This window comes from Marmota monax, unplaced genomic scaffold, assembly GCF_021218885.2.
Source record: "Marmota monax isolate L192 unplaced genomic scaffold, Marmota_monax_Labrador192_F-V1.1 WCK01_AAM20220418_F8-fsc00168, whole genome shotgun sequence".
Classification (NCBI taxonomy): Eukaryota; Metazoa; Chordata; class Mammalia; order Rodentia; family Sciuridae; genus Marmota; species Marmota monax.
In genome coordinates this window covers 3,078,057-3,094,355 of record NW_026692492.1, presented here as the reverse complement: position 1 = coordinate 3,094,355, position 16,299 = coordinate 3,078,057, and the positions used below count along the sequence as shown (strand labels likewise).

General features: G+C 43.1%; 1 protein-coding gene across 12 annotated transcripts in view; it reads left to right on the top strand.

The window, feature by feature from the left end:
• The window catches only part of LOC124092090 (zinc finger protein 14-like), a 19,883-nt gene continuing 3,584 nt past the window's right edge, over positions 1–16,299 (top strand). Inside the window, exons 1-5 of one of the 12 annotated variants that reach the window (XM_046443401.2) lie at positions 139–437; positions 2,891–3,006; positions 9,606–10,048; positions 15,855–15,981; positions 16,163–16,223. In XM_046443401.2, the coding sequence (XP_046299357.2) occupies positions 151–437; positions 2,891–3,006; positions 9,606–10,048; positions 15,855–15,981; positions 16,163–16,223 (1,034 nt within the window). In that variant the 5' untranslated portion in view covers positions 139–150. The other 11 variants (XM_058579057.1, XM_058579058.1, XM_046443400.2 and 8 more) reach the window with 11 other exon arrangements.

Genomic DNA, 16,299 nt, shown 5'->3' with positions numbered 1-16,299 from the left:
AGCCTAGCTCAGCGCCAGATGTCACCTCTGTACCACAGGCAAAGCCAAGGCTTCCCACCTGGATTAGTTCCCAGCACAGCCAGGAAGCTCCTCCTGAAAAGGGCTGGGGCCAAGAACCTGTCACTCTACCCAATTACAGCCAGTGATTGGATGATGTTAGCTGTCAGTCACGATGCAGAGGTGGGCCTGGAGGTCATCCATCCGGGATGCTGGGGGAACTGCCCAATCAGTGCGCAGAGGAAGGGGGAGGGCGGGCTTCCCCAATCTCGCGGGCTTTTCTGCCTTCCTTACTGGGCTACTCCTTGTCAGGGCCGGGTTCTCTGCTCCAGGGACCCAAGGACTCTGTGCAGCCTGTGTTCCCCGCCCCCCCCCCCCCCCATCTCGGGTACCCGGAGGTTCCTCGAGAGGACGCCGGGTCACCACGGAAGCCAAAAATGGTGAGTTTGCGACCTGGGCTGAAGGTACGCATCACCATCTGCCTTGGGGCCCGGCTCGCGGGTGAGCTGCGGAGCGCAGCGGAGTCCCCCTGGCGGGTGGCCCTGGCCCCTGTACCCTGGTCCCCTGGGGTGAGCTGGGTTTTGGGTTTTTGAGATTAGCTGCGGAGCGCGGCTGAGTCCCCGCTGGAGGGTGGCCCTGGGCCCTGTCCCCTGGTTCCCTGGGTTTGGAAGGGCGGCTCAGGTCCCTGGTGTCCCCTTTGCTCCCTACTGGTGGCCCACACCCACTCTTCCCAACGTGGAGGAAGCAGGGCCACAAATGCACCTTCCTTCTCCCAGGGGAGCTCCTCCGGAGGCTGCTGCAGGTCCTCCAAATTGCAGGCGCCTCCTGCCTTCTAAACCCCACCTTCCCTCCACCTCACAGCTCGGCCAGACGTTCGTTCTTCCCACTCGGTCCAAATGGACAAATGGACACCGTCTGCTAATTGTCACTTCTCATCTAGTGAAATATTGGAAAGAATCTTCCTCCCTCCCTCTCTCCTTTCCTCCCTCCCTCCTTTTCTCCCTCCCTCCCTCCCTCCTTTCCTCCCTCCCTCCCCAGCCATAACTTGTGATCCTCCTGCTTCAACCTCCCACAGATCTGGAATGACAGTCCTGTGCCACTGTCCCTGGCAAGAAGAACACTTTTGAAAGCATTTGGTTTTTATTTGTGAATATTATACTTGAGGGGAAAGAATAATCACTTAACACTTCCTTGTGTTTGGTCAAAATAACTGCTTTAAAGGGAGTAAGGAGGTTGTTTATAGATCCCAGGGATATGGAGTCCTGGGCTTCATCAATAGAGTATAACTGCTCCCTTTTCTGATAGTCCATGATGTAGAGTCACCCCAGTCGTGTAGTCACGTAAGCACACAGCGTAATACTGATGTAGGGACAAAGGAGGCAAGGCACTGAAGATAGCCAGAAACAGTTTTATCTGGCTGCAGCCAGTCTCAGAGGGCACAGCTTTTGCTGTAATCAATAAGTCAATCCCCTGAACCCTGGGTTCAGGTGGTTTCAGAATCTTATACCCAGCATGTAAGGGGAGGGGCTCAGAAGTTCACATTGTAATACTGAGACCCTCAAATAACTCTCAGACCACACAGTCTCATTCCAGTTAAGCCTTTATTGCTGGCTGGTGACAGACACTCTGCTCTCGAAAGAATGAGATGGACAGAGTGGTGCCCCTGCCTTCAGGTGGCTCCATATTTAAGCACAAATACCATAAAAGGGACGTTTGGGGGTTCAGGCAATGCAAGCAAGGCTGAAAGTTTCAGTCAGTTAGTCTCCAGTTGGCACCATAGATAATGCTGGGTTCTTGGGGGCTTTTCGTGAAAAAAAGAATACAAAGTGCCCCAGGCATGACTTTTTTGTGTGTCATGGCTGAGTTCACAAAATGGAGTCACCATAGTCAAGTTGTCACATCACACACATAAAAACAGCTTTTTCTTTCTCTATTCTAGCCTGGATCTCCCTGTTTGAGAAGCCAGATTTAAAGAGAAGAGTTTCTGTAGCTAGGTTAATGGGGTTCATTAGGAACCATAAAGAAAATGGAGTATAATCTGAGCCTGGGAAAATCATAAAAACACCTGAGAAATTGAAATATTAGTGTCCCATGATCTTGGGCAGGTCCTAATAAGTGTTAATGAAGTAGCTCCCAGTAAAACTGGGAGATGCTAATCAAATCACCCTAGGCTGTTCCTGCCCTGGTTTCTGCTCCTGCCCCACCAGTCCACCAGTTTCCCACCCTTTGTCCTTCCACCTGCAGCCCCCATCACATGCACAATAAAGAGAAATAAAGGACAGGAATGTGGGAGGACAAAAGGCAACCTTTGGTATAAAAGGGAGAAGACCTCCCTTTTCCAAGGATTTCTCCTTTGGAGACCCCTTCTTCCTGGGGGGTGGGGGCGAATCTTTTCTGCTCTCCCTCAATTAAGCCTTCCACTTTCCACTCTCCACGTGCTTCTCTGGTGTTATACTTCAGCATTTGGGGAAGCAAGGACCTGTCACAGTAAACATGGGTAACACTGTAGATCCTGACCTGAACCTTGGGCTCCCCCTGCCTGAGGCTCCCCAAGTAACTTCTTTTGTTAATTGTTAGTTGTTTCTGTGGTGGAGTTCACACCCAGGGCATCATTCATACTGGGAAAGCAGTCTCCCCGAGCCATAGTTCAATCCCATCCTTACTAAGTTCCAAGCAAAGGCTTCTAACTTGGAATTTTTTCTAGCCCAGCAAAGCCTTGTCACCTGAAAAGAACTGTCACTCTAGGCAATTTTAGCTAGTGATTGGATAACCTTAGCTGTGAGTCACAAGGCAGAGATGTTCCTGGAGGTGGCCCATTAGGGATGCTGGGGTGGAACTGTCCTCACCAACTCTGTTCCTCCCTTTCCGGGCCCCATGTGCTCTGCTCAAAAAGCCTAGGTGATTCTGAGCAGCCAGTGTCCCCGAGATCTCTGGTGTCTGGAGGTTCCTCGAGAGAATACCAGGTCCCCAAGGAAGACAGAAATGGCAAGTTTGTGACGAGGGCTGAAGGTACGTGGTCAGCACCTGCCTTGGGGTCCCCACAATTGGGTGAGCTGCAGAGCCTGGTGGAGTCACCTCTGGAGGTTGCCCTTGGTCTCTGTCCCCTGGTCCTGGGGGTTGGGCTGGATGGTAGATCCTTAAAGTCACCTCGCTGGCAGCTGACCCTAAGCCTCTGTCCACTAGTCCCTTGGGGTGAGCTGGGTGTTGGGTGCCCTAGGTTGGTGCAGAGGGTGCAGTCTAGTCCTTCATGGTGGATGGCCCTGGGCTTCTGCTCTCTGGGCTGGAGTGGTGGGCTGGTCCCTGAGGTCAGCTGCAGAGCATGAGGCCCAGTTCCCACTGGCAGGTGACCTTGGGCCCTGTCCCTGTCCCTTGGCTTCCATTTTTGAATGGGTGGCTCAGGTCCCTGGCCTCCCCTCCTCTCCCTGCCTGTGGCCTGCACCCACTCTTCCAAATGTGTAGGAAGCAGGATTGCAAATCCACTTTCCTTCCTCCAGTTTACTTTCTCCATAGGCTGCTGTAGGTCCTTCATTTGCAGTTGTCTCCTGCGTTCTAAAATGCCATCTTCCTCTTCTCTTCCCATCATTCTCAAATATCTGGTCTTCCTCCTGTGTTTCAAATGGACACAGTCTATTAATTTTCACTTTCTCTCTAGTGAAGTATGGCAAGGAATATATTGTTTTGGGATTGAGGATCAAAACTAGAGAAGCTTTATCAGTGAAATCCTCAGGCACAGCCCTTCCCTTATTTTTTTTTTTTTTTTCAATCTTGGTCTACATCCCAGCCCTTTTTTTGTTTGTTAGTTTTTGCAGAAGTTATTTATTTGTTTTACTTGGTTTTCATTCCTTGTACATAGCAGTAAAAACATTTTGACACATCATACATAAACAGAGTTTAACTTCTCCTTTTTGTGGTTGTACACAATGGTCATTTAGTCATATATGCACATAGGATAATGATGCTTGATTTATTATACTGTCCTTCATCCCCAGCCCTTTTAAATTTTATTTTCAGACAGGATCTGGCTATGTTGTCTAGCCTCACCTGGAACATGTGATCCTCCTGCCTCAGCTTCTCAATTCTGTTGGAATTAAAGGCTCTGGCCACCATACCTGAAGAATATAGTTTATTTTGACCCAAATATTAATGACCATCCTCAGGAACATGAGGATGTTCATTTAACTTATCCTGAATGATGTATGTGTTCCACTCTGGAAGAGATTACTTTTTTTTTTTTTTTTTTTTTAATACCAAGGATTGAACCCAGGGGTAATTAACTAGTGAGCCATATCCACAGCCCTTTTTATATTTTATTTTGAGGCCTGATCGTCCTTAGGGCCTCACTAAGTTACTGAGGCTGGCTTTGAATTTAGCAGTCCTCCTGACTCAGTTTCTCAACCTGCTGGTTTTGTAGTTGTGCTCCAGTGTGCATAGCTGAGAAGAACATTTGTAAAGAAAGTTATGTAAGAATACATTAACCAATTGCATTGGTAGGATCATCAGATGGGTGGCTACAGTAAAAAAAAAAAAGGTGAAATTTCTTCTGTAGGTCTGTTATTACATTGTTAGCTTTGGAAGATGGTGCTTATATGTCAAATAAGGTTGGTAATATATACTGAGAAGTTTATTTGTTCTGAGAATTTTGAACTAATACAGAAATTGAGGTAATTGGCTATTAAAGGGCTTAAGATAGCCCAAGATAATTTTTGCCATTCATCCAGGACCCTGTCTTACTGCCCTCATGGTGGTTTAGTTCCCCAAAGTCAAGGTGTCTGAATTTTCATTGATATAGAGCAAGTTCATAGAGAATTTCAGTTCATACCTGCAAAAATTCTGTGTTTCTCCTTTTATCTTTCTTAGGAATAAGCACCATATCCGATTTTCTCAGGCAAGTTTCCTTTGGACACCTCACAGAGTCCTATGTTCTCAATCACTAGTGTTTCCTGGGCCTGCCACAATGTGCCCACAGGTATCCTGTGTCCCGCATGGTTCAAGGAATTTTAGGCACTCGGTCAGCTCCTCTTAGAGGACAGCCTAATGTGTGAGGTACAGCCTTTTGGGGGATCAGCTGGAAGTCTTGGGGCTAAGGAATGTCCTGGAACAAGCCTCATCTAGACAACTAACTTCTTGGGACCTTGTTTTCCCCAAGCCCTGTTCCCATTCCTTGGAGACAGGTGTGCAGTCAGCCTGTGGATGCTGGTGGTGAGAGGCCATGTCACCAGTGATTCCTGACCCTTGCATTCTCTCACAGTGTAAAAGAGCAAAAACTCTCCCAGAGCCTAAGGACCAGCCACCCCAATGCAGTGCTGAGCAAACCCGAAAAGCCTCATAAGCTGGAGTCATGGTCCAGGTCTTGTGGGAGAGTGATCATAGAGTGCTTCAGTGGGTATGACCAGGTGTGAGGATGTCCCAGCTGGCAGGGACCTTCTGTACTTCTGAGCCTATTAGGTTTGCTTCCTCAGCACCAGCCATTTTGTGTTTATCACTTTGAAATGATCTGCTTATTATCTGAAGCCCAAGTTTATTTATTAAAAACCAAATATGGTGAAATATTATGAAAAAGAGAATACAGAGGGGATTTTAAAAAGTCTACTTACATTTTCATTTGTTAAATATCCTAATTTGCAGCAACATTCACAGGTGCCCCAGATGCTGAGGCAGGAGGGTTTAAAGTTTGAGGACATCTTTACCAACTTAGGGAGACCCTATGCAACTTGATGAGACTTCAAAGATTGGGGATGTGGTTCAGTGGTCAACTGCCTCTGGGTTCAATCACAAGTATTAAAAAAAAATATGCCTCATCTTTGTGCCACCACGTTTGCAGCTAGACTATTAGCTTATGAAATTTAGCAGTTACATAAATACTGTGTTCATACTCAGTGTGATCTCTACAAGATTTTCACTGATCTTAGATATGGTCCACTATTTCCATTTTTAGGAGTAGTTTCTGTTAAGTTCACCAAGAAGCACAGCACTCCTGGCCCTGGATTTCACAAAATTTACTAAAATGCTCAGGGTTTTTTCAGAGAGTGTAGATCTTGGGGAAGTTCAGTCTCCTTAATCTCTTTGCTAAGAAAGCATATTGTCTTTCTATTGATTTCATTGTATTTAATGCCTCACATTTTGCACTTTTTCCATTATAATCATTTTTTGTCATTCATGAGATGTATTTTAGTATAGTTTCTGTGTGTGTGTGTGTGTGTGTGTGTGTATTTGTGCCCTGGTTCGGATTGAACATAGGGCCTCATGCATGCTTGGCAAATGCTCTACTGTTGGGCAACTCCCCAGCCCAAGAAAATGGACTATTATTGATGTATTTACTTATGTATTAACTGGTGGGATTTAAGCCACGGACTTGCTCATGCTTGTTATCCTTCAAAAACATGTTTTAAGTTTGTGAAAGCATTTTCTTGGAGGGTAGGTGTTTCCCTAAGGATTAATCCCAGAGCCACTTGACCACTGAGCACATCCCCAGTGTTTTTTTGTTTTTATTTTTTATCTATTTTTAATTTTGTTTTAGTAATAAATGGACAGAATACCTTAATTTTATTGATTTATTTGTGGATCTAAGTTTTGAATCAAGTGTCTCACACATGCTAGTCAAATGCCCTGTCACTGAGTGACAGTCTCTTTCCCCCGTTTTCATTCTTGATTAAGAGCAAGTCTCACTGTATTGCTGATACTTTTGTACATGACTGAGGCTGGCTTCAGTGTTGTCATCTTCTGGCTAGTAAAATTTGAAGTGCACGCCACCACACCAGGAGTTATAGTGACTTTTAAAGACAAGTCACCCATTTCTCTCAAAGTGGAAACAGTATTGAAAACCAGTTTCCTTGCTTTTCTTCATAGTTATGAGATTTGTATATATAACTCTTCCTCTTTCCTTTATGCCGCAGTCCAGCTGCAACAAAATAACCGTGGGGTGACGAACAACTTGTGTAGGTTGATACAGCAGGAGTGGGAGCTGTTTATTGTAGGACTGGAGGGGTATATATACATTACACACAGCTTATCTTAATTAACATAAACTAGATACAGCAGTCAACCAATAAGGAATCTCCACACTTAATGGCTCACTGGCATTACTTCATAAACCACTCCCCCTGGCAAAATGCTAGGCGCCATTTTTTTTTTTTTTAAAGAGAGAGAGAATTTTTTTAATATTTATTTTTCAGTTTTTGGCAGACACAACATCCTTGTTTGTATGTGGTGCTGAGAATTGAACCCGGGCCGCACACATGCCAGGCGAGCGCGCTACCACTTGAGCCACATCCCCAGCCCAGGCGCCATCTTGACTTGTTTACAGACCCTAACATTTCCCCCTTTCATTTAATTTAAATAACAACCATAGTGGTTTTTACAGAAACACCATAAATAGTCTGCTACAAGCAGAAGGGGAGGATAGAAAATGCCACAATACCAAGCCAATTGATGGCTCCATGCAAGAAGCCCTTGGAAAAATTATACCAGCAATGACACCGTTAACAAAGATACTGAGTTACAATTTGTTGTAGATTACAGTTTGTTGTCTCAATCCAGGTAAAGCAGTGTCTCAATAGATTAACTCACAGTCCAGGTAAATCACAGTCCAGGTAAGTTCTGCGGGCAGAGAGCTTGATCCGAAGTCTCTTCCGGTTCTCAGTAACACTGGAAATTTTTCCACGTGTGTAGATTGATACAGCAGGAGTGGAAGCTGTTTATTGCAGGACAGGAGCAGTATTTATACATTCCACACAGCTTATCTAATTAGCATAAACTAGATACATCAGTCAACCAATAAGGAATCTCCACACTTAATGGCTCCCTGGTGTTACTGCACAAACCACTCCCTCTGGCATTTTGCCAGGCACCATTCAGACTTGTTTACAGACTAACATTTCCCCCTTTTGTTTGATTTAAATAACGACCATAGTGGTTTTTACAGAAACACCATAAATAATCTGCTACAAGCAGAAGGGGAGGATACAAAATGTCACAATACCAAGCCAATTGATGGCTCCATGCAAGAAGCCCTTGGAAAAATTATACCAGCAATGACACCGTTAGCAAAGATGCCGAGTTACAATTTGTTGTAGATTACAGTTTGTTGTCTCAGTCCAGGTAAAGCAGTGTCTCAATAGATTAACTCACAGTCCAGGTAAATCACAGTCCAGGTAAGTTCTGCAGGCAGCTAGCTTAAATCATAGTTCAGGTAAGTTCTGCAGGCAGCTAGCTTGATCCGAAGTCTCATCCGGTTCTCAGCAACACTGGAAATTCTTCCACCTTCGTCTTCACTGGCACTGGGACGAAGGCAGGAACTCCGGATGGCTAAAGAAAATCCTGTAGTATTCCAGCAGGCACTAAGAAAACAACCTTCTGAACAATTTAGTACATTATCTCAAGGTTTTTTACATTTGAAATAAGCCTTAATAGTGCTCATTACACATTAGCTTCCAGGTGTGGGAGAACCATTCTAGTTACTGGCCTTGGAAATGATCAAACTTCAGGGACCCGGGCCTCTTCTGGCTGCAGTGTCCCAGGCAGTCCCAGATGGCCCTGGGGAGTGTTCTGGACTCAAACTGCCACTGGGCACAGGGAGCAAGAGCCTGCGAGACTGTGTCTCTGGTGAGGTTTGGATTTGGGCTCTCACAGTGGTGTCCCGCTCCCCGGGTGGGGAAGAGCCGGCTGCCGCCACTTGGAAAGTCCTTGCTGCGCCATGACTGGCTTGCGCATGTGGCGGCATAACGAAAAGTATTCAGTAATAGCCTTTTGTTGCAACCTTTTTCCTGATAATCCTTCTTCTGAACTTTCTTTTTCTTTCTGATTAGAGTTCCTGGGCTTCCATGAACACATGCCCTAACTATTCTTGGTTCCACTGGGGTGTTTCCTTCCCTTAGCAATTTACTTAATATCCCTTCCATATTTTCATCACAAAGGCGATACAATACACTGAGACAAAACAAGACACAAACCTGCTGTATTAATCCTCTCCATCTTCTTAAAATGGTCATTCTTTCTTTCGCCCTGTCTTCTTAGGGATGAGCAGATTTGCTTCTGTCGTATCTTTCTATGGATGGGCAGCTTTTTTTTTTTTTTTTCCATCACTTACCCCTGAGTGTCCTGGGGCTCCCCGTACAGGCCACCATCTGCCGCAGTCCAGCTGGAGCAAAATAACCAGGGGGTGACGAACAACTTGTGTAGGCTGATACAGCAGGAGTGGGAGCCTTTTATTGTAGGACCGGAAGGGTATATATACATTACACACAGCTTATCTTAATTAACATAAACTAGATATAGCAATCAACCAATAAGGAATCTCCACACTTAATGGCTCGCTGGCATTACTTCATAAACCACTCCCCCTGGCAAAATGCCAGGCACCATCTTGACTTGTTTACAGACCCTAACACCTTTACTCTTGCATTATTATGGAAAAGGTATTCAGTATGTAATATTGTTTCTTTTGTATATATTTGTGAATCTTCCATGGTGTGGTAGTTGGTTCACTTTTTTATTAAATTTATTTTTCAGAGTGATTATAGTCTTATATAGTACATTAGTCGGGGTTCTCCATTGGAACAGAATTAACAAGAAGAATGAATACAAAAAGGGGATTTATTGGATTGTCCTAGGTGACCAGAAGCTGGAGAGTCCTCCATGGCCGTCTGCTGGCTGGGGAGCTGGAGAAGTAGTAGCTGTGCAGCCCACGATGCTGAAACCTCTGAACAAGAGGGATCAATGGTGCTACCCTAGTGTGAGATCCAATGCTTCTGGAAACTCCCTGGAGAATCACTGGCAGATCAGCTTTGGAAGAGTGAAGAAGGGAAAGTCTGATATCCTCAGGCAGTCACAGCATCAGTGGAAAGCCCATCTGTGTAGAATCCAGCTTGCATCTGCAGCTGCTCCATGTAGTTGCAACTTTTATTTCATGCAAACCACCATCCTATTTGATGATGTTACCCACACATATGGAGGTTTTCCAGTTTGCTATCCCACATGTCAATCACTCCTAGACACAGCCTCATGGCCAAACCCAAAAGTCCATCAATCATCAGTCTCTCTTAATCCCATCAAGGTGAAAATTCACATGAACCATCACATAGTATAATACACCCCTTCTCTCTAGCTCATAGTCTCAACTCTTTTCAACATCTTGGACTTGGCATGCAATTCTTTTTAATTATTTTTGGTTCAGTTAAGTAATGTTTGTGGAGGTATTTTGCATTTATGATCATGAGAGTAATTCATAGCTTCCTCATTTTATCAAGTTAATTTTTTTTTAAAAAAAGAGAGGTGAGAGAGAGAGAATTTTTTAATATTTATTTATTTTTTAGTTTTCGGCAGACACAACATCTTTGTTTGTATGTGGAGCTGAGGATCGATCCTGGGCCTCACGCATGCCAGGCGAGCGCGCTACCGCTTGAGCCACACCCCCAGCCCCTATCAAGTTAATTTTGATAATAATGTAACATATGCCTCCAAAGAAATTAGAAGGTGTTTTCTCTGCTTCTGCATTCTCAAAAGAAATGTAGAAAATTGGTGGCAGTTCTGGAGTGTCTGGTAGCAGCCTGTAGGATGTCTAAAAGTCCTACATTTCACTTTTTTGATGGTAATGAGTTATTGAGTCAGTTTCTTCTCTAGGCACAGGCTCATATGTTTTGTGTATTTGTCCTTCTGTGTATGTTGTAGGAGATGGTCTCTCTGAAATTATTGGGCCACTTCCTCTAAGTTATCAGATTTGTGTCAAGTGCATGTTCATGATATTGTGGAAGAGCCCATGGATGGTAATGGTGGGTCTTTTCATTCTAATGGATAGTTTCTGTGTCCTCAGTTTTCTTAATTGTTTATGTTATTGTATTTTTCATAGCTTTGTTTTAATTTATTTACTTTTATGTGCTGACAAGGAATGAACCCAGTGTGTAACTGGTGCTAGGCAAGCTCTCTACACTGAGCCATAACCTCACTCCTGTCCTCTGTTTCCTTAGCCACACATTAGTTTGTCAGTGATGCTGATGTTCATGCAGAACTTGGTTTTGCTGACTGCTGATTTTTTTCAAATATTTTTTTTCTTAATTTTTAAAAATTGTTCATAGATCTTTATTTATTTATATGTGGTGCTGAGAATTGAACCCAGTACCGCACACATGCAGGGAGAGTGTGCTACAGCTGAGCTCCAGCACCAGCCCCTGCTGATTTCTTGATTGTTGTTTCACCAACACCCCCTCTTACCTGCCTGTGCTTAATTTACCCTTACCTTGCTCTTTTTTCTTTGCTTTCCTTAAGTATTGGGTCAATGATTGCTTTTATCTCTTCTTTTCTAAAATATGCTTTGGATAGTGTAGATACCCCCAGTGCTCCATCTCTGCTGTTTTCCATGTTGGACTTTTTTATTTCATTTTTCTCAACATGATCAAATTTACCCTTGAGTAACCTCGTCTTCCTATGTCTGTTTAGAGCCCTGTGTTGCATCTCCCATTGCTTAGAGGTTTTCCAGCTGCTTCTGATCTGATTTCTGCTTTAACTCTCATGTTCTTTGAGCCTACTTGGGATTTCACTGGCATTGCACACTTGTTGAGGTGAAGGTTATGGCTCAGAATGTGGCCTTTTCTGGGGAGTCGTACTATGATCCTGAGAAGGCTGTGTGTTTCACTGTTGACTAATGGCCAGGGATCACAGACCCAACAGAGTTGTGGTGATGTCTCCCAATGTAGCCATGTATTCTTCACTGTCCTGGGAAGTTTTGTATGTCTCTGCCTGGTGTATTTTGACTTTGTTTCAGCTGCATGCATACTAGTAATTCAAGACAGTTACTTGAAAGTTTATCCTAGAGCCGCCACAGTGGCACATCCCTTTAATCCAAGCAGCTCAGGACTCTTAGGCAGGAGGATCAGAATTTCAAAGGTAGGCTCAACAAGTTAGGCACTGAGCCACTTAGAGAAATTCTCTCTCAAAATAGAAATAATTAAAAATAAAATAGGGCAGTGAATGTGGCTTATTTGTTATGCACCCTTTGGTTCAATCCTTGGTACAAAATATAAATAAACAAAAAAATAAATGAATAGAAAAAAATTAATCCCAGGGATTCTGGAGTCTTATCTTACTCAGGCATGGTCAATCTCACGTCTGGTATTTTCCATTCATGAGTTAAGTTTTCCTGTTTCTCAGTATTCTTTGTACATTTTTAAAAAGTGAATGAAATTCGTTTCTTGGGGATGGGGTTGTGGCTCAGTGGTAGAGTGCTTGCCTAGCATGCATGAGGCACTGGGTTTGATTCTCAACACCACATACAACTGAAAAAAATTCCATCAACAACTAAAAAAAATTAAAAACAGAAAATATGTTTTTCCTTTTCTCCTTTACTATGGTTCCTGTTTGTTGAAGGCTTCGTGCCTTTGCTTAGAGACTAGGTGTCTGAGCTATTTTTAGTGAATTATTTTGTGTTCAGCTCCTTTGAAAGATTTCCCTGAATGCTAGGGTCATCTGAAGGAATGGAAACTTTAGGGGTTTCGAAGCTGACAGGCTGTGGATTTGCAGACTGACACCCACCAGCTGTGCTCTCTGACATTTCACCATGAGGGCTGGCCACAGCTGCAGGTACCTGTAATGCAGTAGCAGAAGCAGCCAACAAAGTAGCAGAGAAAGAACAATCACTCTTCAGGTTGAGCATAGTAAAAGTCCCAAATGTGTATGAGTCTTCAGGCCATTGGCAAGCTTGTTCCCATATAAGAAATAAAAAATTCACTCTCCAATATATTGCCCCAATTTCCTTTTTAATGTCCTCAGAACTTGTTTATGTATAAAAGTAAAAGCCCAGCTGTGCTCAGGCCTCAGGCTTTAGGAATTTTTTTGGGGGGAGGGGTCTATGGTGTCACAATCAATTATTGCTGCCAGATCTCAGTATCCCTTGGCCTCATTTCTCCCTACACCCGAAACTATAAAAGAACAGTAGAAACAGGAAACCTCACTTGTCTGTTTTTTTGTGAGTAGTTGTGCTGGGGCCTGTGCTTTAACACACAGTGGTGCTATTAAAACTCTGCTGTGCCTTTGCTCTGCAGATCCCCACCTAGAGAGCAACCAGTGCTGAGCATGTGGGTCATGATCCTCTTTTTAATGTTTCCTCCTGGTTTGTGTGAACTTCCTTCTTTTCTCAGAATATCTCAGTGGTTTTATTTGGGGGAGCATACTGTGGAGTGAACCCTCAGGTGCTTCACCACTAAATCAAATGCCCAGAACCTTCCCCCTTAACTTTTATTTTTGTTAACTTTCATTCAGGATTTTGCCAACTTGCTTAGGGCCTAACTAAGTTGCTAAGGCTGGCACTGAACTTGTAAGCCTTCTGCCTCAGGTTTCTGAACCTGGGTATATTTGAGACCTGATTTCTGAAAGAAACTCTCTGAAACTTTCTTTGTCAAATTTTAGGTGATGGTTGAGTGGGTAGACAATAGTTTGCTTTCTTGCTATTTGCAGGCTGTTTGTTTACTTAAATCCTTTTGAGGAATTTCTGCTGATTTTTTACAGTGATTACTTCTGATGTAGAAGAGTGAGATTTGGTTTTAGGCATTAATATATTTCCACGGTTGAGCTGGGGTTGTGGCTCAGTGGTAGAACACTCACCTAGTACATGTGAGGCCATGGGTTCAATCCTCAGTACCACATTAAAAAATAAATAAATGAATAAGTAAAGGTATTGAATTCAATTACAATTAAAAAACAAAATATTTTAAAGAAGATAATTCCATGGTGATTTTAGTATGAGTTGCCCAAAACTGAAGAAGATGTGCTGTGTGCAGTCTGGAGTCATAGAGGGTCAGGCTGAAGGGATCATGAAGGTCAAACCATGGTTGCTGCACTGCACTCTTCCATATGACTGCTTCACGGAGCTGGTGGGAAACTTTCAGGGCTTTGGGGCATGATGGCATTGTTGTTCTGATGGTTTGGCTTGTGTTTCCAATTCTGTTCTATCTCATGGCTGTACTGAGATGATTCCAGGCTCACTCTTGTGTCATTTTGCTATGAGTGTTGAATTGTTTTTCTTCTAATCATTAGGGAATTGTATAACATGTTCTTCTACAAAACTAAATTTCCACAGGTGCAATGGTGCACGATTGTATTCCTAGCAGCCTTGGAGGATGCGGCAGAAGAATCATAAATTTAAATGCTACCCTCAGCCTCTCACAAGGCCCTGAGGAAGTTTTTGAGTACTGTGTCAAAATGGCATATATGCTGGAGATGTGTCTCAGTCATTAAGTGCCCTATGGTCAGTCCCTGCTTATTTATTTTCTAAATGTTTCTGACCACAAATAAATAAATACAGTGAAATTTTTTTGTCAGTTCATTAATAGTGTGTCACATTTGAATGTATAATAAATGGATTTTTGACTATGGGATTAGTGCCTTTGGCCACCTAGATTCGAGTTTGCCTAGATCATCATTGTGATCTGTATCCAAGACACCTGCTCTCACTCATCTTTCCATGCTGTTGAAGGCCAGCCCACTGAAGCCTTCCTCATGGTCTGTTGCTCACCTCTGCTGATACTGTGCTGCTCAGGAGATCACATGTTTTAAGTCCTTGAGAATGGTTTTGTGTCAGTGGCAGGGGCACCTTCTGGTAGGTGATCTTTTTGGCTGTTCCATCACGGGGCAAACATCATAGTACTGTTATGATTGTACATGAAGTGGCGTGTTTCACACCCAAACTGTGTTAGATACGTGAGGATTCTGGGTTGCAACCCTGCTTCTTTACACACCCTGTAAATGCTTCTGTCGTAGGTTTGTTTGCACCACCATCATTACAGGCAGGAGGAAATTCTTTCACAACAGACACCAGTGCACATGTGGCCCACTCTTGACCAAAGTGTCCTTGAGTGGAACATGGCTATGTGGAACATGACCTTACGGTAGTGAAGTGATTGCTTTTCAGTAGGTTATTGACAATTCTTGTACATTCATTGTTGCTATGAGGTTTAGAAATTCGTGTCTGCTTTTCATTAAGAAAACTGGTTTGAGACTTACAAAACTTTGCAAGGTTGTTGTTTGGACAAGGTGACATCTTTGGGTCATTGAGTTATATGTAAGACATGTTCCATCTTTCAACTTACCTAATTCTGCTTTGACAGTAACCTTGAGAAATCATCAAATTTTTGTGTTTATTAATCATTGTGCATGTTTACTATTTTATTAATTTTTTAATGGAGAAATGTACCTGCAAACATCTAGTTGTTCTCTTCTTGTAATCCCACAACATGAACTCAATCCCTAGTTCACAAATTCTGGCAACCTGAGTGTCAAGTTGTCTAAATGTTGTCTGTAGTGGAAGCTTCTTTGTGATCAATGCTCAGAAGTCATGGGTGGGGACTGTTCTAGGCATTTCCTTAAAGAAGGAACAATAGACTTTCAGAAAGAATCAAGAGATCAGTGAACGCAGTGTTGTCTATATTAACTGTGTAGGCACACTGACCCACTGTGGTTGGTAGAATCTCTCTCAATTGCTCAGTTCTGTGATTGCAACAATGTCCTACTCGTCAGCTTTCTTTCCTAAGGGTAAGTACTCTCGAGGGTGCTAATATTAGCTCTCAACTTCCGAGAAGGTTGTTAGGACATGTAATAGAGGTGTAACCAACAAAGTGACCCAGGATCCTGTGTTACTTCCTGTGAACTCTCCAATGGAAGGGAGAAAATAACTAAATTGCTTGCCTTCTGAGTGGCCCAATTCTACTGTTGAAATGTTTGTGAAGAATTGAGTGCAGAAAAGTTTTGTTGGACCAAATCATGGAATTAATCAGAAATTCAGAGAATCATGTGAACATCAAGCATGTTGAGTACATATTTCTTCTGCTGTCAATCTCTCCTGACCTCCAGTAAACATTTGTGGGATATTTTAGATCTCAGTGACCTTTGAGGATGTGGCTGTGAACTTCACCCAGGAGGAGTGGGCATTGCTGGATCCTTCCCAGAGGAACCTTTACAGAGATGTGATGCTGGAAGTCCTCAGAAACCTGGCTTCTATAGGTAATAATGATTTTTTTTAAATTAATCTAATAGAGAACTCATGTTTATTTTGGTCATTTATATAGAACATGAAAAGGGAATCCATTGTTGAATTATTGCAGCATAAAAGGCACCTACAAGTTTGGCAAAGCATTTCTGTCTCCTAAAAATTCATAAAGATTGTTCTGGTTTCTCATTTTAGAAAACAAATGGTATGAAAAAAACATTGAAGATGAGATCAAAAATTCTGAGATCATTCTAAGGTAATTGTACTCACAAGAGGAGTTCTTGAGGGAATGTGAGAAAGTCATATAATTTTTAAAACAGACCAACCCAAGA